The sequence below is a fragment of the Balaenoptera acutorostrata genome, chromosome 11, assembly GCF_949987535.1.
Source record: "Balaenoptera acutorostrata chromosome 11, mBalAcu1.1, whole genome shotgun sequence".
In the NCBI taxonomy this organism is placed as follows: domain Eukaryota; kingdom Metazoa; phylum Chordata; class Mammalia; order Artiodactyla; family Balaenopteridae; genus Balaenoptera; species Balaenoptera acutorostrata.
Window position 1 is genome coordinate 38,682,786 of NC_080074.1, and position 27,187 is coordinate 38,709,972.

General features: G+C 35.7%; 1 protein-coding gene and 1 non-coding gene across 3 annotated transcripts in view; both read right to left on the reverse strand.

Moving 5' to 3' along the window:
• ACSS3 (acyl-CoA synthetase short chain family member 3) overlaps positions 1-27,187 on the reverse strand; it is a 152,596-nt gene that overhangs the window by 9,750 nt on the left and 115,659 nt on the right. For both annotated transcript variants that reach the window (XM_057556449.1, XM_007194954.2), the window contains 4 exons: positions 23,329-23,424; positions 20,510-20,573; positions 7,460-7,541; positions 5,181-5,303 (listed from right to left, as the gene is read on the reverse strand). In XM_057556449.1, coding sequence (XP_057412432.1) covers positions 5,181-5,303; positions 7,460-7,541; positions 20,510-20,573; positions 23,329-23,424 — 365 coding nt within the window. The remainder of the gene's footprint in view (positions 1-5,180; positions 5,304-7,459; positions 7,542-20,509; positions 20,574-23,328; positions 23,425-27,187) is intronic.
• Positions 25,738-25,839, reverse strand: LOC114235615 (U6 spliceosomal RNA). The gene has a single exon (XR_003621747.1). It is a non-coding gene; the product is annotated as a U6 spliceosomal RNA (small nuclear RNA).

Here is a 27,187-nt window from a genome sequence, read left to right on the forward strand (position 1 = left end):
TGACTTTATACCGAGAAGAGCAGTAAGGGGGAGCCCTGGGAATCAAAGAGTGAAGAGTAGATCGCGGAGAGAAAGGAGCTAGAAAAAGGGATATTTTAAATCTGAGTATGATGTCCTGAGCCTACTCTAAAGTTGTATATGCATGAATCCAACCAGAATCAGCACAGCACAGATTTTGAGCACTTAACTTGAGTTTCAGATTGGCCTCTAGGAGAAAGACACAGTGAGATGGACTAGAAGGCACTGTAAAGGCTTTGAAAACAAAATTGACATTGGAACCACAATCCACAGAAAGTGAGTAAGGACATGTGGTATGATCTTAAATGGCTTGACCATCTGCTAAAATAAACAATCACAAGAACAAAAATCCAGATGATTTTAAAAGGATCCAAAATCTCATAAAGTAATAGTCAAAATATAAAACGTAAAATTACTGGACATGAAAAGAATTAGGAAAACCTAAACACTTCTTTAAAAAAGATAATCAACAAATGCCAAACCCCAATCCAAATATTACAAATATCAGATAAAGATTTTAATGTAGCTATTATATCTGTAGGGGAATAAAACTTTTCTAGATTTCCTCATTGGTCCTATAAAAAACCCTAGCCTCCTGAGACTCTTCAAATACCTTGAGAATTTGATCTATAGCTGTTTGTTTAGTTAATTGTTCTGATATGAAAGGATAATAAAATTTTCTAATTTCCCTGGGTGGGCAAAATGCTTACATCCTAGACTAGATCCCTAGGTTAAACTCATAAGGTGCTGGGGAGACTGGCTCACTATCTTCCTTGGTATTTACATGTCAAAAAGATGAAGGCTTAGAAGTTGGAAACATTTCTAGGTTGTAAAAGTTGAGACACACAGGGCTATCTGCCTCCTGGAGAGATGTTATGTACATATCAAAGAGCTGGAGTTTGGATTCAGGCTATTATGTGTCCAAGGAGACCTCTTTAGGAGGGGGAAAGATAGCTGCCTCCTTCCTCTTTATAAGCAGAGAAAAATAATTTTCCTTATTTCTCATCTATGGTGTGGCTGGCTACTTATGTAGGGAAATTTCCCATCGGCTCTTGTTTGGTCACCTCGGGATAAGACCGGGAGTAAGAAAGCGATGACACACTTATTATTAAGAAATCTGTCTTTGACAAAGAATGCCTCATTTTCACGTTTAGGATAAAATTAACAAAGATAAATATTAAAAACTCCACAGTAACTGTGGCCCAAAAAGTATGGGCAAGCACCCTTGGAATGAATGGAGAAGTTCTCAGCAAAGAAATAGAAGCTACAAAAAAACAACCAAATGACTTAAAAGAAGGGAGAAAATGTAACATGAGGGAATTAAAAAAGAGAAAAGGCAAGAAGGAAACCAATAATAAACTTGGAGACATAAATATAAATATATCAATACTTAAGTTAAATGTTAATGGTCTTAAAAACACCAGTTAAAAGATAGAAATTGTAAAATTGGATTAAAATAAGAACAAGACCCAACTATATGTTATCTACAGAAAGGCCACAGGAGACGTAATGATCTAGATATATTAAAAAGGAAAGGATGGAAAAAGATAAATGATACAAACACTATTAAAAACATGATTACCACACAAAGCCAACTTCCGATCAACAAAAATTACTATAAATTTTTAAAAAAATCAATATATTAAAACAATAATACATTGCAACTAAGTGAGGTATACCCCAAGCAATGCAGGGCTGGTTCAACAGTTGAAAATTAATTAATGTGATTCACCATATTAACAGGCTTAAAAAGAAAACCCAATCATATCAATAGAAGCAGAAAAAGCATGTGACAAAATGTAACATTCTTTCAAGATAAAAAAAAAAAGATAGAAAAAACCCCAGCAAATTAGTAATAGAAGGAAACTTCCTCATTTGATAAAGGCCATCTACAGAAACATCTACAGGTAGCATCATTCTTAACGGTAAGATACTGAATGCTTTTACCCTAAGATCAGGAACAAGACAAGGGTAACTGCTCTCATCACTCTTACTCAACATCATAGTGGAGGTTCTAACCAGTTCAAAAAGGCAAGAGAAAGAAATAAAAGACATTCAGATTGGAAAGAAAGCAATAAAACTATCTCTAGTCACAGACAGCATGATTGTCCACACAGGAAATCCCAAGAAATACACACACACACATACACACACATATACACACAACTCTTAGAACTAATAAATGAATTTAACAAGATCATAAGATACATATCAGTTCATAAAAGTCAATAGCAGTTCTATATCCACTAGCAATGAAAATTTGGAAACCAAAATTAAAAAAAAATTCTATTTACAATAGTTCAGAAAACTAAATACTTAGGTATAAATTAAGAAAATATGTTCAGAAATTGGGTCATTTATAGAGACGTGGATGAATCTAGAGACTGTCATACAGAGTGAAGTAAGTCAGAAAGAGAAAAACAAATATTGTGTATTAACGCATATATGTGGAACCTAGAAAAATGGTACAGATGAACCGGTTTGCAGGGCAGAAATAGAGACAGAGATGTAGAGAACAAACGTATGGACACCAAGGGGGGAAAGCAGCTGGTGGGGGTTGGTGGTGGTGAAGTGATGAACTGGGAGATTGGAATTGACATATATACACTAATATCTATAAAATGGATAACTAATAAGAACCTGCTGTATAAAAAAATAAATTAAAAAAAGAAAATATGTTCAGAATCTGAATACTAAAAAGTATAAAATGTCAGTGAAGCATATCAAAAAAGACCTAAATAAATGGAAAGACGTACAAAGTTCATGAATTGGACAATTCAGTATAGTCCAGATACCAATTTTTCTCAAATCAATCTACAGATTTCACACAATCCCAATCAGAATCCATGCAGGATTTATTTTAACTATAGAAAAGTTCATTCTAAAATATATATGGAAAAGCAAAGGAACAGAATATCCACAACGATGTTTGAAAAATGGAGCAATTTTGAAACTAGTGGACACTATTCAACTCTAAGACATTCTATAAAGTATCAAGACAGAATAGTATTGGTGAAAAGATAAACACACAGATCAATAAAACAAGAGATACTCTAGAAATAGACCCACTCAAATACTGTCAGCTAATTTTTTACTAAGGTGCAAAGGCAATTCAATGAGAAAGTCTAGTCTTTGCAACAAATAACACATGGAAGAATTGGCATCCACATTAAAAAAAAAAATCCTCAACCTATATCTTGCACTATATACAAAAAACCCCTGCAAAATGTAAATGTAAATTGATATAAAATGTAAAACAATAAAACTAAATGTAAAACTATAAAATTTTAGGTGAAAACAAAGAAGAAAGTATGACCTTGGGTTAGGAAAGAGCTCTTCGATAAATATCATCATCTATAAAAGAAAAAAATGGTGAATTAGACTTCATCAATATGAAACATACTTTTGCTCTATTAAGAGCACTTTTAAGAGAATAAAAAGACCAGTCACAGACAGGAAAAAAATACATATTTGCAAACTGCATATCAAACAAAGGACTTATATCCAGAATACCTTAAAAACTCTCAAAACTGAACAATAAGAAAAACAACCCAATTTTTAAAAAGATGGGCAGAAGATTTTAATGCCAAAGAAGATACATGGATGGCAAATAAACACAAGAAAAGGTTTCCAACATTTTAGTCATTACAGACAATCAAATTAAAAGCACAATGAGATACCTTTACACATCTATTAGGATGATTTAAATAAAGAATAATGGCAATTCTGAGTACTAATGAAGATGGGAAGAAATAGGAGTCCTCAGACACTATGGGTGGGAATATAAAATGGCACAGACGCTCTAGAGAACAGTTTGGCAGTTTCTTATAAGCCTAAACATACACTTAACATGTAAACCAGCAAACTCACTACAGGCATTTATCCTAGAGAAATGAAAACTAATTTTTGCACAAAAACCTGAACTTGAATGTATATGGCAGCATTATTTATAATGCCTCAAACTAGAAGCACTTAAATTAAATGGGTAAAGGAAACATAAATGGGTTAGTACATCCACACAGTGGAATACTGCACAGCAACATAAAAGGACAAATAATCGACATACACACAACTTGAATGGATCTCAAATGCACTTTCCTAAATGAAATAGCCCAGTCTCCAAAGGTTACATACTGTATTACTCCATTTATATGAGATTCTAGAGAATGCAAAAACATAGGAACAAAAAAAAAAAAATTAGTCGTTCCCAGGGGTTAGGGGTGGGGAGGGTCAGAATAAAAAGGTGACATTATGGGGAAATTCTTTGGCAGTGTTGAAATTTTTCTGTATCCTGGTTCTTGGTGATGGCTACAAGAATCTATGCAATAAGCAAAAAACTCATAGTATTATACAATAAAAAGGAGGATTGGGCTTCCCTGGTGGCGCAGTGGTTGAGAATCTGCCTGCCAATGCAGGGGACACGGGTTCGAGCCCTGGTCTGGGAAGATCCCACATGCCGCGGAGCAACTGGGCCCGTGAGCCACAACTACTGAGCCTGAGTGTCTGGAGCCTCTGCTCCGCAACAAGAGAGGCCGTGATAGTGACAGGCCCACGCACCGCGATGAAGAGTGGCCCCCACTCGCTGCAACTGGAGAAAGCCCTCGCACAGAAACGAAGACCCAACACAGCCAAAAATAAACATAATAAATAAATAATAAATAAAAATTTAAAAAAAAAAAAAAGGAGGATTTTACTCTATTTTAAGGTAAAAAAAATTGAAAACATTTTAAAATACTCTTCTGGGGACTTTGTGTAATTTACATTGGAAGAAAATTCTCAGGATTTAAGAGTACAATAAAATGTTTAAATCACACACCCAGCAAAGACTATATGTAAACCTTGTTATCAACAGGCGCAAATCAAGAAGCTAGAAGCAATCAAGTAGCAAGGATCAAGAAGCAAATGTATATAGACTATCCCATAAATTACAAATATATGTAAGTGCTTAAAATTCCTCTCTACTACTCAGGCAGGAATCAGGGGAATTTGGAGAACAGGAGAGAAAGTGAGGTGAGAGAAATACCAGAGTGACCAACCGAGCCTATGCTTCAAAGGAAGGGTCTGGAAATTTTCCAAGTGGAATGACATAACCTCAACATTGACTTCAGCTCAGTTCTGTCCCTAAACACTACCTGGAATAAAAGACCAACAGTCATCCATACCTCTTCAATGGCACCTGCAGAAATCCTGTGACCTGCAACATTTATCACGTCATCAACTCGAGACATAACATATATGTAACCTTCTTCATCCATGTAACCAGCATCCATGGTGTCATAGTATCCCTGAAAATAAGAATAAATAATGTCTGATTAGCATGTAGTATTAGGTAATGTAATCATTTTTAAGCTTGGTAAAATATAAAATGTGATAGAAATAGGTTTACTATATTCATTTGAATTTTTTTCATAACTAGCCTATGGAATTAAATTACTTTTGATTTTGAAAGCCTACTAGAATCTCTCTGCTCCCCTAACAGCCAGGAATAAAAGTGTTCTTATATATGTTCACGTTAAGTGTTTGAACTGAGAGTTGTAAAGCTTATGAACCCAATTTCTTCCTTTTAATGGAGAAGTAATAGCTCAATATTTCCAGTATACTTTCATATTGCAAAGTAGTTCTTTGATAGATTTCTTCTTTCATTGTGTTAATTTTTAAAAGCATTAAAGCTCTCTATGAATAATTACAAAATAGACCACGAGTTTGTTAACATAGATTTGGGTTGCACTGGAGCTTCAGTGAAATATAGTTAAATAGTAAGTATAAAATTTAAATTTTAATCAACTCAAGAGTAGCAGTACATCTTCACTGGTCCAGATATCACAATAGAATGAAAAATCAAGAAGAATAAGAAGTAGAAAGAAATAAATATTACTTCCCCTAATGCTTCTGAGTTACATTAATACCTGTGTTACAAGCATGGGCTTCAGGACAAATCCAGGTGAGTCACTATTTGTGTTTCTAAATCTTCCTAAGACTCAGTATGCTCATCTATTAAACAGGGTAATGGACCATACCTTACAAGGCTGTGAGACGCACACATGAGATGGGGCATATAAAGAGGGCAGACCCTGGTACATCATGAGCCCTGAATGATTGGCAGCTCTTACTGCAATTACTATCAGAGAGTAAAGTTAAGACATGGGCTCTGGAGCCAGACTATATGGGTCCAAATGTCAGCTCTGTGACTTCTAAACTGTGGGCAAGTTATAGAACCCTTCTGTGCTGTTATTAAGTCCTTAGAGGAAAGGGTTGAGGTCAGGGTAACAAGACAGAGTATAGATTCACTACATATAGTTTAATCATAAACTATGCTTTATGGGGCTTTGAAGGAGCTTTCAGTGTTAAAGGTGGTCATGTTGAAAACCACATGCACATATTATGAGCCACTGTCAGGTTGTAATTAATCACATCAGTACTCTGATGATTTGACTGTGGCCCATCAGGCAGATAGATTGGGCCGATTGGAGTCAACTCTACTGACAAATCTTCTCTGCCACAGTCCTTGGGGGCGTGTTTAATCTTGGCTACTGAGGTCATTTAACCCTGAGATGTCTTTCTAAAGGAAGCTATTTTAATTCTTGTCATTTTTCTAGTTGATTAGGTTAGCTGTCCTTCACTCACAAATAATAAAGACAGAATTCTAAATAGACTCACCTTTTTTAAAAATGAAATTCTAATCATTCATTCTTTTTTACCCAGTGTATAATGAGGACCAGGTATATCTCTCAGGGAAAGAAACAGAAGCGAAGAAACAGCAGAAGGATGATAGTGGGACCCTTTCGCGTATTATCAATTATGTGCTGTTATAAACACAAACCACAGAGTAATAGGTAAATGATAAAACAGAACACAGAAAGATACTTTTTGTTATCCAGAGCACTGGAGGTTAGGCGATGAGAACACAGTCTCTACCCTGTATCTGTATTAAAAAATAAAGAACTCAGAGGACACTCAGGAAAGAATGTCAGTAATAGCTAAAGGGATTTTTAAAAATACAACTTCTGGCAAGCAGAACAAATTTTGCTCACATAACCAGCGGAAAGGAGGTGAAGAGGTTCTAATGACAGTGTCCAGTTCTGATCAGATGTTCTCAGTCTGTGCAGAGGGATCCAATGTGAGAAATCATACAGAAAGTCCCCAGAAGTTTTAGTTTAACAAAACCTTTCTTGATATGAAAGGCTGTTAAATTTCAGAAAAAGCTGCTAAGAGAAACGGAGAAATTTCTATGCCCAGAGATTGATAAAAACTATTAAAATGACTTATTTAGACATTTGAGGTTTGGGCATTCTTATCCCTGAGATCTGGAAACTGGTCCAAATAACCTTTAAAAGTTGCTTTGTGATCCATGATTCTAAAAGCCAGCCACTCAACTTAATAGGCAAGAACTAGAGAGAAGTGTGTAAGATGATTTAAAAAAAAGGTACAATAAAGTTCTTACAGGAAATTTTTCAAAGTATAAATGCTTGAATGCCTCCTGATTCTTCCAGAGTCCTGAAAAAGCTCCAGGTGGTAATGGCAACCTTATATAAAAACAGAGCAGTGAGAATTATGATGAAAGTGGTAATAAAGACAGATTGATTACAACTAACAGTTTTTCACTGTGATGGACAATTACAATTCAAATCCCACATTGAATTGTAACCCCTAAATCCACTGGACAGATCATGTCTAACTGAGGCTGAAGTGGTTGACCATGACATAGCAAAGTCACGAAGGGATGACTGTGGTTTCTGGGAAGGGCACAAAAGGCACACACATTTGGCATTCAAATAGTTATTAGCATCAATCATTGTTTCAGTAAGAAGCATAACATCTGCAAAAAGGAACCAAAAATGCATCACTGAATTACTTTTTGAGAGAAATATCCTTCCACCATAGGCAAACAAATCTATTTTTTTGAAGTATCAAGGTACCAACTGCCACCTTTGCCAGTCTCTTTGTGATAAGATGTTCCAATTAAACAGCCCAGGAACAGTCTTATCTTCACAATCAATGTGCCTCCCCACTCTGAGAATTCCCTCTCACTCTTCTCTCTTCTGTTCTTTCTTTTCATGAGCATCCAGACCTATGAGATTTCTCACCCCTATGAACACATGAAGATAGGTGAGCATATAAAGTAGAAGGTAGCATATATCTGTTCTTTTCAATCAATTTCCTCTTATATTTCTTTCATTCCTCTGTAGTATGAAACAGGTGTTATACACACAACAAGGGCTTAATCTTTATCTATCATCCATCTGTCTATCTATCTATCTTTATATACACAAATGAATTCTCATATCGGTTCCCTGTAGGAAGTATTACCTAACAAAAATAACCGCTCAGTGTATTTTCAGGAAACTTTTTAGATGCTTTATAGTTTAGAAATTTAGATACTGTAAAACTTAAAGATTTTCAAAACCCTACCCTCCTGTACTCACAAAAAACACCAAGTGAAGCGGTGACTTCACAGGGCAGATGTGAGAAAATGGAAAATGAAGTAGACATGGTTACTGCCAACATGAGGCAACATCACACACCTTCTACCCCAATATTAGACTTCTGAGACACTGAACTGTATTCTCACATTCTGTCAGGCAGAAAACGCTGTTACCAGTGGGATCCGCTGCCCAGCTGGGATTGCCCATTTCCTCTATGTCTGGCCTACCCATAGGTCCTCCCTTGCTAGGTCTTCTTTTTGTAATATTTTAAGATGGAGGAAAAAAGGCTACATCAGCGTTTCTGGACCTCACGTAATTTCATAAAATGCATGTGAAAGCATTTTGTAACCTGCAAAAAAACCCCAAAACTACAGAGATGCTGCTATATTGTTGCTGTTACTGTTGTTACTATTACTGTTCATCACTAAACCTGCAGGAAGGCAGCAAGCTGAAGCAGATGATCCCTTCAGGTCCTTTCACCTGATTTTTCTATGTTAATCTTTCGAATGAACCTTGTATATAATTTCACTTTATCTGTTTGTTTTAATTGTTAATATTTTTATAACAAGTGTAAAAATCATCATTAAACATTGAAATACAATGTGAATATGGCAACCACTAAAAATCATTTATTTAGCAGCATTTACAGGATGCTGAGGGTAAACAAATGAAGAGGACGCTGAGAAGAAATGACAAATCAAAAGCTAACATGGGCCACAAGAGGAAACACTAATGAGTGAAGCCGACTATACTCAAAATATACAACTAGAACAATAAACCTGACAGAGATGCATTCCGCTTGCATATTAAGTAAGAAATAATTTTCAGTTGTTTCCCCAAAAATGTACCACAATATATAGTTCTTTCTGTGTTTCATGGGGATATTCTTTTAACAGACGCTTGGGTATAAGAAAATACCTCCCTACAATAAGAATAAAAAGGCCACTGTGATAATAAATGGCAACTAACATTCAGGCTGTACTGGGGACAACAGAGAGTGGTGCGGTCTGAGATAAATTTGAATGCACACACCAGGTCGAGTGGCAGCAGTTGTTCCTTAGTTCCACAGATACACAGACAGAAATCCTGATCCAAATCCGTAAACACAAAACACTGCCCATACGAAGAACAATGCATACAGAAGGGCATACTGTTAAAGAAGTGTCTCATCCGTTTTATCTACCCCAAATCTAAGATTTCGGTTCACCAGCATACACTCGCTGCCTCTTCACAATAGAGACTTCTGAGTGTTTGCAATAATAATCCAAATGAGTTAGTACTTAGTGTATCGAATGTGAGCTGAGTTTCCTGGTGGCCTAGAATGTACCTAATTGAGTGTGTGCACGTGAGACCAAGAGTTTAGCATTTTCTGGTAAGGGTGTTACTGGAGAGAAAAGGAAATCTTACACTTCCCAGAAGTTGGTTAAGTTTGCAATCTCCATTCTTAAAAGAAGATGGCCTGATAATCTGTGTTTTCTCTTACTTCCTGAAAAAAATTTGGTACTAGCAATTAGTAACATATAGATTATATTCTTATAATTAATTAAAGCCTAGAGGATTACAAGTAGAGGTAGCTATCCTCCAAAATAAGTAAACAAATAAATAATAAGCTTTAAGGATACCAGCTTTCTCAGCTGTTGCACAAAACTTTAAATATCTGCATACATTTTCTGAAGAACAGGGACAGTAGGGATTTTTATATCATCTGTGAGAAAGGTCTGCATAAGTTTGGATATACCTATAGACCTTGGGAATTAAGTATAACATAGCAAGTGTATATCCAGGAAGAGAATACAGAATAGGAAGGAGAAATCCAAGGCCAAACACAGTATTAAAGAGGGACCAGGGAAAAAAAGACCATGAACAAAAATAACCAAATCACAACTGTATGAGAACCAGGATAGTATGTGAGGGGCCTCCAGAGCAGAGTTTTAATAATGACTGAGCGTTCAACAAGGTCAAGTGAAGTGCAAATTTTGTTTGAAAGTGGATTCAACAGAGGTCATGGAACTTAGGGACTGAGATGCTGTGAATCTCCCCCAGGATCGCCATTTCTGCAGAGTGGAGCCGAAAGAACTGGAGTGATCAACGAGTAAGCAGGAAAGTAAGTGCAGGCAGTGAGGTTAGACTATACTTTTTAAAAGTTTGCAGGTGACTGGAAGGAGAGATGTACGTCAGGGTCTAATGCAGAGAGGCAGGCTGATTTAGGATGGGGAAGAGTTGAGCAGAGTAGCCAATGGAGAGAGGGTGGAGATTTGAGAGTTAGAGAAGAAAACACCAGAAGAATTATTTGATCATCTAATTTATTTATTCATTCATGGATGCATGCATTAACTCATGCACTTTCTTTATTCAGTCAAGTATTTGTTGAGTGCTTGGTATTCCTAAAATCACTGTGTTAGACATTAATGGAAAGAATATATAAACTATTATCTGAGATGCGTGGAGATCCTGGAATATTGTGTATTTACAAGAAATTTAGTAATTTTTAGAATACGTATAGGGAGAAAGACTGTAATGAATCATGTCTATTCCATTAAATTAATGACATAACATCAAAATGTAAACATTTAAGATATTTGTCAGGCAAGTTTTACAACAGATGGTTAAATCCTATACTGCCAGGAACTCTTGGAAGGGAAGTTTTTATCACCAGCCAAGGTATGGACCTGCTGCAAATGGCATATGTGTCTGGTCCCAAGTCATTTTTGAGATGCCCCTAGAAAACTTCTTCATTATCCCCAAGTCTAACTGAGGAACAGGCTGGAAAGCAAGATATGAAATCACAATTGGTAATTAGTAGGATAAAATAAGAGAATGCTATCCATTCTTCACTAATAAAGTCTGGTGTCTAAAAATTCAGATGTTATTTCAATATTGAAAAGAGACTCTACAGAAGGTACCTTGGAAAATGCCATTTATTGGTCCTAAAGAAAAGCAGAAAAGAAAAGGGAGTTCCAGAATTGGAAGTGTGTACATATATATATATAGTTGCTTTATATATATATTATTGCTTTATATATATATATATATATATATATATATATATATATATATATATGTACTTCATATATATATGAAGTAAAACATGTGAGAAGAGAAGCAATAGTCTCCAGAAAGAAGTTAGGTGTATATGAACTAGAGCAGAATTTTTTTTGCAGTATTTGAAATTAACGCTTTTCTTGTTGCTAACCTAATGATTATTCTATATTAAATGCAGGTTTTCCTTCTGGAATAGTGAGTGCACTGGGGCTCTACTTCTAAAGTTCTAGAAAAAATACTTTTTTTTTCTGTAGTTACAATAACATAAAAATTCATTGGACTGGCAGAAGGAAGGAAATTTTCTGAAAATACTAAGAAATATGTCGGGAAATGCCTATCCTCATCCTTCAAATACAAGACCAAATGTTACCACCCTGTGATACCTTTCCTAACTCTTCCCAAACAGAGTGAAAAGGTGAGTTTTGTTACAAACTATCCAATTGTGAATGAGGAGTTTCTCTTAGAGAAAATCCTTTCCAAAGAGAACATTCTTAAGCGGTAAGAGAAATAACTGAGGCAGCAGTAATGTAGGGTGTGTGTGTGTGTGTGTGTGTGTGTGTGTGTTGAGGGGGAGGTATCATAGAGAAATCCTTAAATAGCTAATGAAGGAAGAGAATGTCCATCACTGTAGAAGGTAAACATCCCTGATCAATCTGAAATAAATAAAACTCCTAGATGCCTCCAATCCCAGATAAAGGACGATCTGTACTCACTGCTCCATCAGGAATCCCCATTTGCAACACAAATACTGTAAATTGAAGACAAAACTCCTGTTCCCTAGAGAATTCTGGAGTTAGATCCCAACTTTGCACTCCCAGTATTTCCTACAAGGTCTTTAGGCTCTACTTGTGCTTTTCCTACGAAGCTACTTTTCATCTCCCCAGAAGAGACTGATTAGGCCATTATTTCTTTCTCTCTGGGCAGACAAACAACTGGGTTAGAAATGTGAGTTCTAGCTGTGTAACTACTAATGATGTTCAGATTCCCATGTCGAAAATGAGATAATATCTGTCCCACTGCCTACCACACAGTGTTGTAAGGCTAATAAAAGATCATACTAAAATCTGCATAGGAGATTTAGAAAGGAATGGGATTACAATTACACGACATCCTTGGTTTATTCAAAGGATACACTGGTGAAGGAAAGCCGTACTGATCCTCTCCCAAACAGCAGCACAATAAGTGACCAAATCACTCCTGCAAAACTATAAGGATGTGAACAAACATCATTAAGGACCAAGTGTTCAATATCTGGAGGCTGAGAAATCGGCAGGCACCAGAGTACAAGCCACTTAGACAAGGCCATCCAGCTCCCTGGCACCCCATCACTGCCTGCAGGGCACAGGCCAGCGGGACACAGCAGGAGGCAGACAAGCTGCACTTCCGATAGCAACAACCGTGTCTGGTCAGGGAAAAATGTGTGTGCCCACGAATCAGGAAGAGTCAGAGACCTATGGCTTTAACAACAGTGAGCACCGTGGTACTGAGGAAGGCACTGCAGTTAACCTTTTCTCTCATGCCCTGCACGGTGTTGCCTGGAAATTACTGACTCATGTTTCTGCACTTTGAAGCTCTGGTTGCAATTACAGAAGCACCTTCTAAAATTCATGAACATTTTGTATTCATAGCAATTCAGGTATCATAACTTTCCCACAAAATTAACTGCCTGGCGTAAGTTTCAAAATCAAAAGAATTTTCTACCATGCAAGCATGCAGTTTCCTCTTCTACGAGAAAGATAAATCCTTTGAAAGCAAGTAATCTACAAGAACTGCAAGACTGATGTTTATTACATCCTAGGGTCTACAGTAGTTTAGGAATCACTTAAATGTCTACCTTCTAGTTTAGGGATCCCCAGAGGAGGAAAACAGAGATTTCTAGAAAGCCTTAACAAAGGAGTTAAAAGAGCTGAAGTGGATCAAGAGGTTTTATCAAAATTACCACATGTCATTATTTCTGGTTTGGGGATGAGTCATCTTCACATGATACAACGAATCATTATGCTTAGTACCTTGCAAAACTTAGAAATATGATTATAGCTTCAGATTTTAAAGAAACTGCCAGAGAAAGATAATTTCAAATGTTATTTACACTATTTGTAACAGATTTTACAGTGAAACAAGAAGCTGTAACTGTATTTACAAAAAACAAACAAATTTGGGATTAAAACAGCGAGATGTAATATTTTTGCTGACTTACTTTAATGTAGTTTGAACCCCATACATTTCAAATATTCTACGCAGCTTTTTCCCTCTATTCTTTCTAATCACTACAGGTATAATTAGTGAACATAAGTAGCATTAGGGAATATTTTTCTTTCAAAGAATATTCCACTTAATTATTATACAAGTAATAAAGAAAAGCATGGGCATGAATAATGGAGAAGAATGGACATCTATCTCTGGCTGGCGGTCTCTCCCCACGGTGGCTTTTAATGCCAGCTCCGTTTTAAGCCTCTTAGGGAACGAGTCATTCTTATTATTGATGGCCTCACCTCATATCCATGCAAAGATAGTATAATATAGCAATACACCATATAAACTAGAACTTTTTCTGAAAAAGAAAAGGTTATATTTTTGCTTTTGAAATCATACGGCAAGAAGCCACACCTATAGTTTACCATTGGTTATTATTTCTTAGCAATCACTGTACATACTCAGGAATCATGGGAAGTAAGAAAATACAACCTAAAAATTGTTTGCAAATAAAATGAAAAATTTATGAAGACTAAATTGACAATGAAGTTGTTAAGATGTTAAAGTTTATAGATTTTCAATTAAATATATATTCATTTTGATTATAAATTTTTCAAGTTTCTTAAACATTAGAATTTCAGATATTTTGTAAACCCTGGAAACCATATATAATCTCTCATCAAACACCTTTAAAAGTCCACCAAGTGGTTCTGGGGACTCAGGTAGCTGGTCCCTGGAAAGGACCCTGGTTTTCAGATGACAGACCTTTAGAATATGGTCTACATGGAAAAAATTATTCTCTTCTCAAATTACACACTGCTTTTTTAAACCTCGGTAATTTTTATTAAGGCAAGAAGGTGTGCTTTTTCCCTTCCCTTAATTCAATTAAACATATATCTATTATGTGCTCTTAAAAAGCATTCATCAGCCATTTTCCATTCTGGATGAATGATGTGTGTCCCTTCAAAGCATACAGAATAGCTATAGATGGATACAAGCAAGTCTTCTTGATTAAATACAAAAACATCCTATGCATACTGCAAGCAGCTATTGGGATACATGAAAAATTTTCAGGTCAATGAGTTAGACTGGAATGGCTACTGGAGATGAGGGTTTCAAAAGGAAATCCTTGCTCTAACAGATAAAAATGAGTTCCTGAAATAAGGTTTCAAGACTGTTCTATTACAAAAAGAGAGATCTTGGTGGTAACGTTTTTTCCTCATTATTTCTACCTTACTTTTTGAATATAATTATATATATATAATATTTTCAAATACTTAGTTTCACTATTAACTTAAGGGATGAATCAAAGTCCACTGCATGTCATAATATATTGTATCATCAAATAATTTATAATGAAATCTCAGAATCTGAGATCTGTACAATAACATTCCCTGTTTAGGAATAGAGAGGGAAGAAAATCTTTCTGAATTGGCGACAACCTAAAGCACAGAATGTTTTAAGGCAATAAATAGTTCTGTTATTTTCAAGTACTTGAAGTAACACTAATGGCTATGAGAAAAAAATTATAGTTTATGTGCTTTATTATTTCTGAATGGATGTGGGGTGAGGCCACTGATAATTAGAGTGACAGGATGCATGACGGGTTTAAAACTCTACTGGCATCAAATGCCACCTTTGGGATCTTGCAAACATTGCTTTATGAAATAGATGACTCACTTAGAGTTAGGGGTTATATAAAATGCAAGCTGCTAGAGTGCTTTTAAAAGCTCTCACAAACCATGTGCTTCCCTAAGCTAGTTAAGCATCCATCCACAATCTTGTTCAGATTCATCATTTAGCAAGCCTTCCTCTTGTCCCCAACAATTTTCCCCCTCACAGGTAAGATTTCAATCAGCTCTATGTTAATATGGATTCTGATTCAGAAAAATATGAATAGAAATGGTATATTCAGTATTAATTTTTCCATTTGCCAGCAACATCTTAAAATTTAAATTAAAAAAAGTAATAAAGTATTCACATGTTTACTGATAACAATAAAAATCTGAGAAGAAATATAAAGTGCATCTCCTCTACTAGCCTTTTATAAGGTTAAAGTATCCCTACTTGAAAAAATACATTATTTTTAAAATAACTATTTTTCATTTAATTTTCAAAGAACTTAAAATGTTTTATTAACCTGAGTAAAATCTTATACCAATCTGAGAATGCCAAGTAATAAGAATTCTTTTATTTTTTTATTTTTTATTTTTTCAAACATCTTTATTGAAGTATAATTGCCTTACAATAGTGTGTTAGCATCTGCTTTATAACAAAGTGAATCTGTTATACATATACAATATGTTCCCATTTCTCTTCCCTCTTGCATCTCCCTCCCTCCCACCCTCCCCATCCCACCCCTCTAGGTGGTCACAAAGCACCGAGCTGATCTCCCTGTGCTATGCGGCTGCTTCCCACTAGCTATCTATTTTACATTTGGTAGTGTATATATGTCCATGACACTCTCTTACCCTGTCACATCTCACCCCACCCCCTCCCCATATCCTCAAGTCCATTCTCTAGTAGGTCTGTGTCTTTATTCCCGTCTTGCCACTAGGTTCTTCATGGCCTTTTTTTTTTTTTTTCCCTTAGATTCCATATATATGTGTTAGCATACTGTATTTGTTTTTCTCTTTCTGACTTACTTCACTCTGTATGACAGACTCTAACTCCATCCACCTCATTACAAATACCTCCATTTCATTTCTTTTTATGGCTGAGTAATATTCCATTGTATATATGTGCCACATCTTCTTTATCCACTCATCTGTCGATGGACATTTAGGTTGCTTCCATGTCCTGGCTATTGTAAATAGAGCTGCAATGAACATTTTGGTACATGACTCTTTTTGACCTATGGTTTTCTCAGGGTATATGCCCAGTAGTGGGATTGCTGGGTCGTATGGTAGTTCTATTTGTAGTTTTTTAAGGAACCTCCATACTGTTCTCCATAGTGGCTGTATCAATTTACATTCCCACCAACAGTGCAAGAGTGTTCCCTTTCCTCCACACCCTCTCCAGCATTTATTGTTTCTAGATTTTTTGATGATGGCCATTCTGACCGGTGTGAGATGATATCTCATTGTAGTTTTGATTTGCATTTCTCTAATGATTAATGATGTTGAGCATTCTTTCATGTGTCTGTAGGCCATCTGTATATCTTCTTTGGAGAAATGTCTATTTAGATCTTCCGCCCATTTTTGGATTGGGTTGTTCGTTTTTTTGTTATTGAGCTGCATGAGCTGCTTGTAAATCTTGGAGATTAATCCTTTGTCAGTTGCTTCATTTGCAAATATTTTCTCCCATTCTGAGGGTTGTCTTTTGGTCTTGTTTATGGTTTCCTTTGCTGTGCAAAAGCTTTTCAGTTTCATTAGGTCCCATTTGTTTATTTGTGTACTTATTTCCATTTCTCTGGGAGCTGGGTCAAAAAGAATCTTGCTGTGATGTATGTCATAGAGTGTTCTGCCTATGTTTTCCTCTAAGAGTTTGATAGTGTCTGCCCTTACACTTAGGTCTTTAATCCATTTTGAGTTTATTTTTGTGCATGGTGTCAGGGAGTGTTCTAATTTCATACTTTTACATGTTCCTGTCCAATTTTCCCAGCACCACTTATTGAAGAGGCTGTCTTTTCTCCACTGTATATGCTTGCCTCCTTTATCAAAGATAAGTTGACCATATGTGTGTGGGTTTATCTCTGGGCTTTCTATCCTGTTCCATTGATCTATATTTCTGTTTTTGTGCCAATACCAAACTGTCTTGATTACTGAAGCTTTGTAATATAGTCTGAAGTCAGGGAGCCTGATTCCCCCAGCTCCATTTTTCGTTCTCAAGATTGCTTTGGCTATTCGGGGTCTTTTGTGTTTCCATACAAATTGTGAAATTTTTTGTTCTAGTTCTGTGAAAAATGCCAGTGGTAGTTTGATAGGGATTGCATTGAATCTGTAGATTGCTTTGGGTAGTAGAGACATTTTCACAATGTTGATTCTTCCAATCCAGGAACATGGTATATCTCTCCATCTATTTGTATCATCTTTAATTTCTTTCATCAGTGTCTTATAATTTTCTGCATACAGGTCTTTTGTCTCCTTAGGTAGGTTTATTCCTAGATATTTTATTCTTTTTGTTGCAATGGTAAATGGGAGTGTTTTCTTAATTTCACTTTCAGATTTTTCGTCATTAGTGTATAGAAATGCAAGAGATTTCTGTGCATTAATTTTGTATCCTGCTACTTTACCAAATTCATTGATTAGCTCTAGGAGTTTTCTGGTAGCATCTTTAGGATTCTCTATGTATAGTATCATGTCATCTGCAAATAGTGACAGCTTTACTTCTTCTTTTCCGATTTGGATTCCTTTTATTTCTTTGTCTTCTCTGATTGCTGTGGCTAGGACTTCCAGAACTATGTCGAATAATAGTGGTGAGAGTGGGCAACCTTGTCTTGTTCCTGATCTTAGTGGAAATGGTTTCAGTTTTTCACCATTGAGGACAATGTTGGCTGTGGGTTTGTCATATATGGCCTTTATTATGTTGAGGAAAGTTCCCTCTATGCCTACTTTCTGCAGGGCTTTTATCATAAATGGGTGTTGAATTTTGTCAAAAGCTTTCTCTGCATCTATTGAGATGATCATATGGTTTTTCTCCTTCAATTTGTTAATATGGTGTATCACGTTGATTGATTTGCGTATATTGAAGAATCCTTGCATTCCTGGGATAAACCCCACTTGATCATGGTGTATGATCCTTTTAATGTGCTGTTGGATTCTGTTTGCTAGTATTTTGTTGAGGATTTTTGCATCTATGTTCATCAGTGATATTGGCCTGTAGTTTTCTTTCTTTGTGACATCTTTGTCTGGTTTTGGTATCAGGGTGATGGTGGCCTCGTAGAATGAGTTTGGGAGTGTTCCTCCCTCTGCAATATTTTGGAAGAGTTTGAGAAGGATAGGTGTTAGCTCTTCTCTAAATGTTTGATAGAATTCGCCTGTGAAGCCATCTGGTCCTGGGCTTTTGTTTGTTGGAAGGTTTTTAATCACAGTTTCAATTTCAGTGCTTGTGATTGGTCTGTTCATATTTTCTATTTCTTCCTGGTTCAGTCTCGGCAGTTTGTGCATTTCTAAGAATCTGTCCATTTCTTCCAGGTTGTCCATTTTATTGGCATAGAGTTGCTTGTAGTAATCTCTCATGATCTTTTGTATTTCTGCAGTGTCAGTGGTTACTTCTCCTTTTTCATTTCTAATTCTATTGATCTGAGTCTTCTCCCTTTTTCTCTTGATGAGTCTGGCTAATGGTTTATCAATTTTGTTTATCTTCTCAAAGAACCAGCTTTTAGTTTCATTGATTTTTGCTATTGTTTCCTTCATTTCTTTTTCATTTATTTCTGACCTGATCTTTATAATTTCTTTCCTTCTGCTGGCTTTGGGGTTTTTTTGTTCTTCTTTCTCTAATTGCTTTAGGTGCAAGGTTAGGTTGTTTATTCGAGATGTTTCCTGTTTCTTGAGGTAGGCTTGTATTGCTATAAACTTCCCTCTTAGCACTGCTTTTGCTGTGTCCCATAGGTTTTGGGTCGTCGTGTCTCCATTGTCATTTGTTTCTAGGTATTTTTTGATTTCCCCTTTGATTTCTTCAGTAATCACTTCGTTATTAAGTAATGTATTGTGTAGCCTCCATGTGTTTGTATTTTTTACAGATCTTTTCCTGTAATTGATATCTAGTCTCATAGCATTGTGGTCGGAAAAGATACTTGATACGATTTCAATTTTCTTAAATTTACCAAGGCTTGATTTGTGACCCAAGATATGATCTATCCTGGAGAATGTTCCATGAGCACTTGAGAAAAAGAATTCTTTTAAATAAATAGGAAAATAAAACTTTTTTAAAACCACATGCAATGTTCTTTATTCATAACAGCTCATTCTGGCAAATTCTACTACTTAAGGCATATCAGAGATGCCAATATCATGCTAATCAGAAGCAATAAAGCTACCTGTATCAATTATTAAAATGTCACATACTGTGTGTCTCCAGCTTAATCAACTTCCAATTCAGCTTCTGCTAGCTTAACAATTGTAAAGTACTGATTTAATGAAAGTACGTTTGAATATTTTTACTACAAATTTTACCACTTTGTCTATCAAATGAACAATGATAAAAACTGCTAGCAAGAAATTGTGGTACTTGATGAGTCAGGGATTATATATTGTACTATTATCTAACCCAGTAATTACACTTTTAGAAATTTATTCAGTACTATTGTCATTATCAGAAAAGAAGACAACACAAAAAGGATGTTCAATACTGCATTATTTATAATCATAAATATTCAAAAAAGACTAAGAGGCCTAGAAAGGGAATAAACATTTTTAAAAGGCAGAGTAAAATTTAAAATGCTTGCGAGACAGGGTTAAGGAAAAACAAGAATACATGAGAATAAACCAAGTTGTTCCAACAACCTAAAATGCGTTTCAAAAAGTGGAAAGTCATATATATTACAAAATTAACACTGTATTACTGAAGGGTCAGAGTACAGAAACTTTATTTACTTCTTTATATTTTTGGTACTTAAGTTACTTTTATCATCTATGCATTACTCGTATAATCAGAAATATTTTTTAAAAGATGCAAGATTTATCTTTTTACAAGTCCTATCTAAATTGGTTCCACTTTATGGGGCTTCCATGTTAAAATTACAACAGCTGGCATTGAGTATTCTCAAACAATTTACAAGCTTTTTCTGGAACCTCTTCACTAGTAATATCATTGTAACCACTCTATTTTTTTCTAAATTTTACATACCAATTCTTGCTCTTTTAAATAGTAGCACTGAAAATTTTGCTTACTTTACCACAATGTTTCCTAAACACCGAGCCTTCAGTTTTTGCATGTTGTCATCCAAAATCATAACTGCAAAGTAAAATAAAAATAAATAAATAAATAAATAAGTAAATAATCGAATAAAAACACATAAACTTAAGGCTTAAATGTTTCCGAATTTTCTATACTCAGCTTCCCAAAACTCTAGCTTTAAAAAGGCATCCTTTAATTCCTGTAAGACCACAAACATACATAAATAAGCAAAAATGAAAATTTAAAGTGTACATGTTTTTAATTTTTAATTAGATAATGAATTTTTGCTCAGAATCACCCTTAAATAAAGACATAGTATTTCAAATACACTGGTAATTTTAAAATCTACGTTTATATTCATTCAAACATACCCCTCCATTCTGTCAAAAATATTAAAAATATGTTCAGTTTTTCAAAAATTAAAGGATATAAAGTGTTAAAACACAGACAAAACGTATTTCAAGCAATAAAAATAAAGAATTTAAAAGCCTGGCAAACTCCTTTTTCTGATTTAAGGCTTAATATCCACTTATGAGCTTTAAGGTCAATTTAACCTTCCCAAATATTATCCCAGTGTGTTCTATGCTACACTGTTAAAATCCTGAAGGATTTCAAGAGACCAAAGCTTGTATCCACATGCAGTCATCTTTAGTACAAACTAGAGTAAGGATATATCATCATGTTTTAAGCTTTAATAGATCCTTTATGTGGCTTCATCCATCCAGGTTATTCTACTGAAAAATGCTATAAGAAAAGAAGAACATTATCCCCAGAAAAAGTTAATTGCTCCTGTGTGTTCCCAGAGCACTTTGTTTCAAAATTCTATTCTGACAATTATTAACAGTGTAGGTATCTGTCCCTCACTAGATGTGAGCTCATTAAGGGCGAAGCCATGATAATTCATCTTTGTCTCCCCAAATCCCAGTACGGTGGCCAATTTACTATGTGCCCTGGAACACATTCTTGCTCTATTACCCCTCCCATTTCCCTATCTAAAAAGTGGAAAAAATTCCCTTCTCATAGTGTTGTACAATAATTACTTGAAAAAAAATATAGTGATAACCTTGCGTAAGATACTCAATGAATGTGAAATTAAGTATTACATTACTTTGAATGTTTTTCACACAAAAATGATTTTCTTTCCTTTCCCAAAAGGATATGGCTTTTTAAAAGTATAATATTAAATGTTACATTATACTTTTGAACCTCTGAATAACCATAAAAATCATGCGTCATAAAGTCATTACTTCCTTGGTTATAAATACTTTAGTTCTAGCGTTTAAGCTGTGCTGTCTGTAAGCCAATGGCTTTCAGACAATGAGAAACATCTGTACTGAAATTCCATGAGGCATCAAAGCTTTAACTCCTTCTTACAGCTGGATATGAAAATGGTACTGAAACACTGAAAGGGAACGTAGTTAACATCTCCCACAGTCATCAGCCCCTAAAAATGGTTCAACACAAAAGCAATTTTTCTAATAAAAGGAGCAGGGATGACAGAACTGCTCAAAGGGAAGATTTCATAAAGCTGCGTTCACCGTTCCATGCCTGGAGAAGTCACTGACTTCACAGAGTATCTATTTTTGCCCTTAAAAAAAAATCGTACATGTCTTTTTATAAATATATCTGCTAGGTTAAACCAAATGATCCTTAACCGGTCATTGTTCTAGAAGGAAAATGTAATATTTTTACATCAGAGAAGCAAAAACACATCTCTAAATTTTGTAATTTACATGCAAATACAAACTGTATGCAGGAATTGTATTCTGTTCCTAGATGCTGGGTTTAAGCTAAATTGTGCGACCTTATGCAAATAACGTAACTTCCGTACCTCATTTTCCTTGTCTGTAAAATGAATGTGTAAGACTAAATCAAGTCAGCCCCTCTGGCTTCTCTGAAATATCAATGACACTACTAGCTAAGACTTAGTTCAGTCTTTCTACCAGCAGGTGCTATGTTACTGCTTCACTGTGTTCCATCAGCAACCCTATGAAGCACATAGCATTATTATTCCCATTTAGAAATAAGGAAGTTGAATGTTTGATTTGTGTAACAATGTATAACTTAAACAAGTCACCTTGTATAAGACATACAACTAGGAGGTGAAATCCAGGGGATTATTGAACTATTATAATCACTACCAATAATTTTAAAACAAATATGGAAAAGATAGTGTTTCTCATTGTCACATACTGCCAGCAAGGATGAAATTATTTTTCTTTTTAGAATCCGTACTCTTTATATTCATTTTTTTTAGCCAACAAGGTTCAAAAGCTTTATCATCACTTCTAAATTAAAAGATAGCATATATAATGGGAAAAACTGCAGCTTTTATAACAGAAACAAACAAACAAAATAAAACATAATGGTTTGCATTGTCTTCAGGACCTAACGAGCTGTGTTACCTTAGGAAAGTTATTTAGTCTCTCTGGGCACCAGCTAACTCATCTCTAAAATGGGAATAATATTGGTAAATTAAATATACCTCAGCATTAGTTGAAAAGATGTATGCAAAGTACTTGGCATCTAGCATGTATTCCATAAGTGTTAATCTCGCATACATGTGCTTAACTTGCCTTATATTATGACAATCATTTAGAACATGTCCTTAGAAGTCAATAATCTTACTTTTGATCAAATTGGCTAATAACAAAAGTTATCACAAAAAGTTAGACATTTTTAATACAAGGCATTCACTCAATCAAATACTTAAGCACCTAGTATGTTTCAAGCAATATGATTCACACTAAATACAGAAAAATACCAAATTTATTAACATTACATATTTCAAGTAATCAGGGTAATTTCTCACCATTGTATCCTGGAACACTTTTTCCTGCTTGCCCTGGAGGAGGTGTTTTAGAATTACCTAATCCAATGCATGATGCTGTAATTGGGGAACCAGTCTCTGGAGAAATAAATATTATTTATCATTTAATATTTCAACTTGAGATCATGACGTCTCTTCAGTGCCTGCACTGCCCCCTCCCTCCACAGAATTTCACTGCATGACGAATAGATACATAGTGCAAATGTACTATTTAAAAATGAAACAAGTCCAGTAATTTATACGATATTGACATTTTTAAAATTTAAGGACACAAATTTAGAATAATATATATAGTAGTGGTTCTTTTAAAGACAAGAAAGGCCTCTCTAGTGTTTTCAGCTGTGGATCAGAAGGCACGAAGACTGGAGAATTACGTGACTGTGACAGTTTTACAAAATATGTTAAAAAACTGAAAAATCTCTAGAAAAGATGCTTTCTTTTAACTCATCTAAAGCTATTTTATCAGGGTAAATAACAGCAATGGGCAAAGTATTTCTGTTATTTATAGTTTAGTCTCTGGAACAGGTAACATGAAGATTTTTTTTAAATATATGAACAGGATCATATTCTAATTTTTTAAGATCTACATTTGCCTAGAGACCTTGCATCTAAAACTGAATTTACCAATGCTTTATCAAATTTCGCTTAAACCTGTTGCTCCTGGACTTCTGAAGGCCCAAAACCTAGGAAGGAAGCTATTTATCTTATGCTGATCATTTCCTCAAGACCAGAGACTTATTCACAATTAGCCTTCATTGATTAACAAAAATGTTACATTTGTCTTCTCTGTCTCAAGTTGTAACTCAGAATAACAGCAGCTATTACATAATAATCATAAGTTCTGAAACTGATAATTTTCTATAAAAGAATGCATTCGTTATTATTGGCAAATACAAGTTTGGAGTTACCAGAATATTTTGAATATGAGATTTGTCTCTATGGAGGGTAAGATAAGAGGGTATTGATTGTAAAAAGTTTCAGAACTACTGGCTTAATATTATACACTTAAATGTACACCTACATACACCCAAGCGATTAACTGCCAGACCATTCAGATCCAAAGTAATCCAAAATATTAAAAACTTCTATCTTCCTAAGGACTCAGAATGTATTTCTTCCACTCTGGTCTCCACCATGATTTATCATATATTTGTATCACTTTAGAATGATGGGAAGAATTTATTACTGTTCTTTGCCTTCCAGAGTAGTTCAGTTCATTATTCACGTTTTGATGGCGTCTCAGCTGGTATCAATAACAGAAGATGAACTCTCGAACTTTAAAACCCAGCTCCTGAGTGACAGTCCAGTGCCTAAGGTGCTAAGCCAGATGGTCACCGCTGAGGAGAAGCAGCGAGTCACTGGAGAAGACATTGCTGATGTTGGACAAAGAATTCTCAAATATTTTCATATCGTGACAAAAAATCGGGAGGTATTTTATGACATGGCATTCTATCAGCTGTGAGCATTCTCCCTACAGCACCATCAAAGCATGGGAGGAAATCCACAGGTTTGGAAATTTAGCAGCATTTTTCCCTATGCCTTTTGGAAAACGTCTGAGTACCTATCTCAGCTACCCTGCAAGAGCAGTGAGGTAAGAGCAGTGGTGATGACAGGTAGCAACCCTGCAGAGTGAGGTGCTGAAAGGAAGGTACTCCGACGTAACAAGGTGACAAGAAGAACAGAAGCTACTAAGACACATGAGGAAAGGCGATATCCCCTTCAAGAGGCTGCCCCTCCCCCTCCCTCCCTGGTGAGAAGCAGCTTCTGAAGTCAATCTGCTATTTTTAAAGCATATGTTGTCAAGTTTAGGTGATCAGTAGGGGCACTCCGATCATCTGAAGTTCAAACGCTTGACACTTAACCCCGTAAGGCCTCTCAGCCGCTTGTCACCAGATAGCTCTAGAACGTACAAATGTACCTTCCAGTGGCTCTAATACCTAGCAATGGTTCTAGTGTCTGCTGCTTAAAAGAAAAACAAAAACCCCGCAACAACGAAACTCTAACTGCACCCTGCTTCATCTCATCTCAGTGTGGATTCTTACAAAAGACATGGGCACTCTGTTCTTCTGATAACTGGGAGGAAGGGAGTGTGGGAAAAGGAAGGGAGAATAAAACCTACTCTTAAATAAAGACACAAGAAACTGAAGCGCTGCCAATATCTACTGCCTAAGTTGACATTATACATCCTTCCTGAGATTCTTAAGCATCTCTTCATAGTGATTACATATTCATAACCTTTAACCTTCAGCTGTTTTGTTGTAGTTTATGATTGTAAAGCAACTATGAAAAGCATATTTTTCTATATGATTATTTTGACTGAATTTTAAGGGCAATGAAAAGTATTATCCGTTCAGTTACTTCAAGAAGATAATAGAAGTTTATACTTTGAACATTAATAATTTGAGCATCTTGTTGTCTTTATTTTGTGCAGGGGCCATGCTCATCTTCTCTATATCGTTCCAATTTTAGTACATGTGCCGCCAAAGTTAGCACTTATTGACTTTATTTTGATATTCATTTAGAGCATTAAAAATGAACTGTTGGTAGTGACATGCAAAGGATACAGTCAGACAAAATGACAGTTCCTAGGAATCTAAGTATAATAAGGAGCCACAGTTAGGACAAAAGTGGGATGAGAAAGACCATAATGGTTGTTACAGAGACTTTGGTTTTCTCTCTTTATACCCCTGAACGTCCCAAGACCCAAGAACTGATCAATCTGCACCGCAGGCACACAGATGCATGCTCACACATTCATGCACACAGACTGTATAACCACCCTGGCTTCCCAGCAGGTCCACGTGCAGAACAGGCTTCCAGTTAGGGAAAGCCCCAGGCATGCTGCAGTCCTTAATCAAGCTCCAAAGGACTCCCAAAGCCCCATTTCAAAGACGTTCTAAAAACATCTGCTTCGCACTGCCCAGGCTATAATTAACTGGCTAGCAGTTATCTAAGCAGACAGGAAATCCAGATGTCACATTTTGACTGGGAAATAGCTACACTGAACAAACCAGAACATTCTCTTTGAAGAAAAGAATGGGACACTTCATTTGGAGAAATCTTTCCAAAGAGGTCCAACCTTAGAAAGACAATGCTCAGCAATTCACCAGCATAATTTCCTTAGATAAGAGACAACCAGGAAGAAGATGGCAGAAAATTGAAGGCTGTGAAGAATACGTTACCTTGGTATGTTTTATATTCACACTTCATTAGAAGCTAATACAGACATTTCACTATTATTTTAGTGTTTTTACTGCCGCACTCCACCTTATTGCATTAGTGAGCTGTTACCTAAATGAATTTTCCTTAAAACTTCTGAAGGAAGAAAAGGAGGGAGAACTAATAAACATAATTTTTTCAAACATGAATTATGCCATGTACCATGTGCTAAGTGCTTTTTGTTTATATTATTGCATTTAATCCAACTATAAGCTGATAGGGAGAAAAAGGAAATATTATTTTAACAGATGAAAAGTACTAAGGCCTAACATAGAAAATTTAAACCATTTGTGCTGGTTCGCATAGTTCTTTCAGAGCAGGAGAAGAATGGCATAGATAAGTGTGCCACTCATGAGGTTCCCATGTAGAATACAGAGGAGAGAAGAAAACAGAGCTCACCCAGGCTGTATCCCAGCAGAGGAAGAAAAACCTTTGTGACACGGAGTGAGTGCAGTCTCTCATACTTGCAAATGGAAGTAATGGTGGTAGTACCACTTATTAGCAAACATTTATTGAGCAGCTATTATTTGCTAGGTGCTGTCATTAGAACTGGGGATAGAGTAATAAACAAAAGTGACCAAAATCCCTGCCTTCGTGGAGCTCACATTTTAATTGGGGAAAC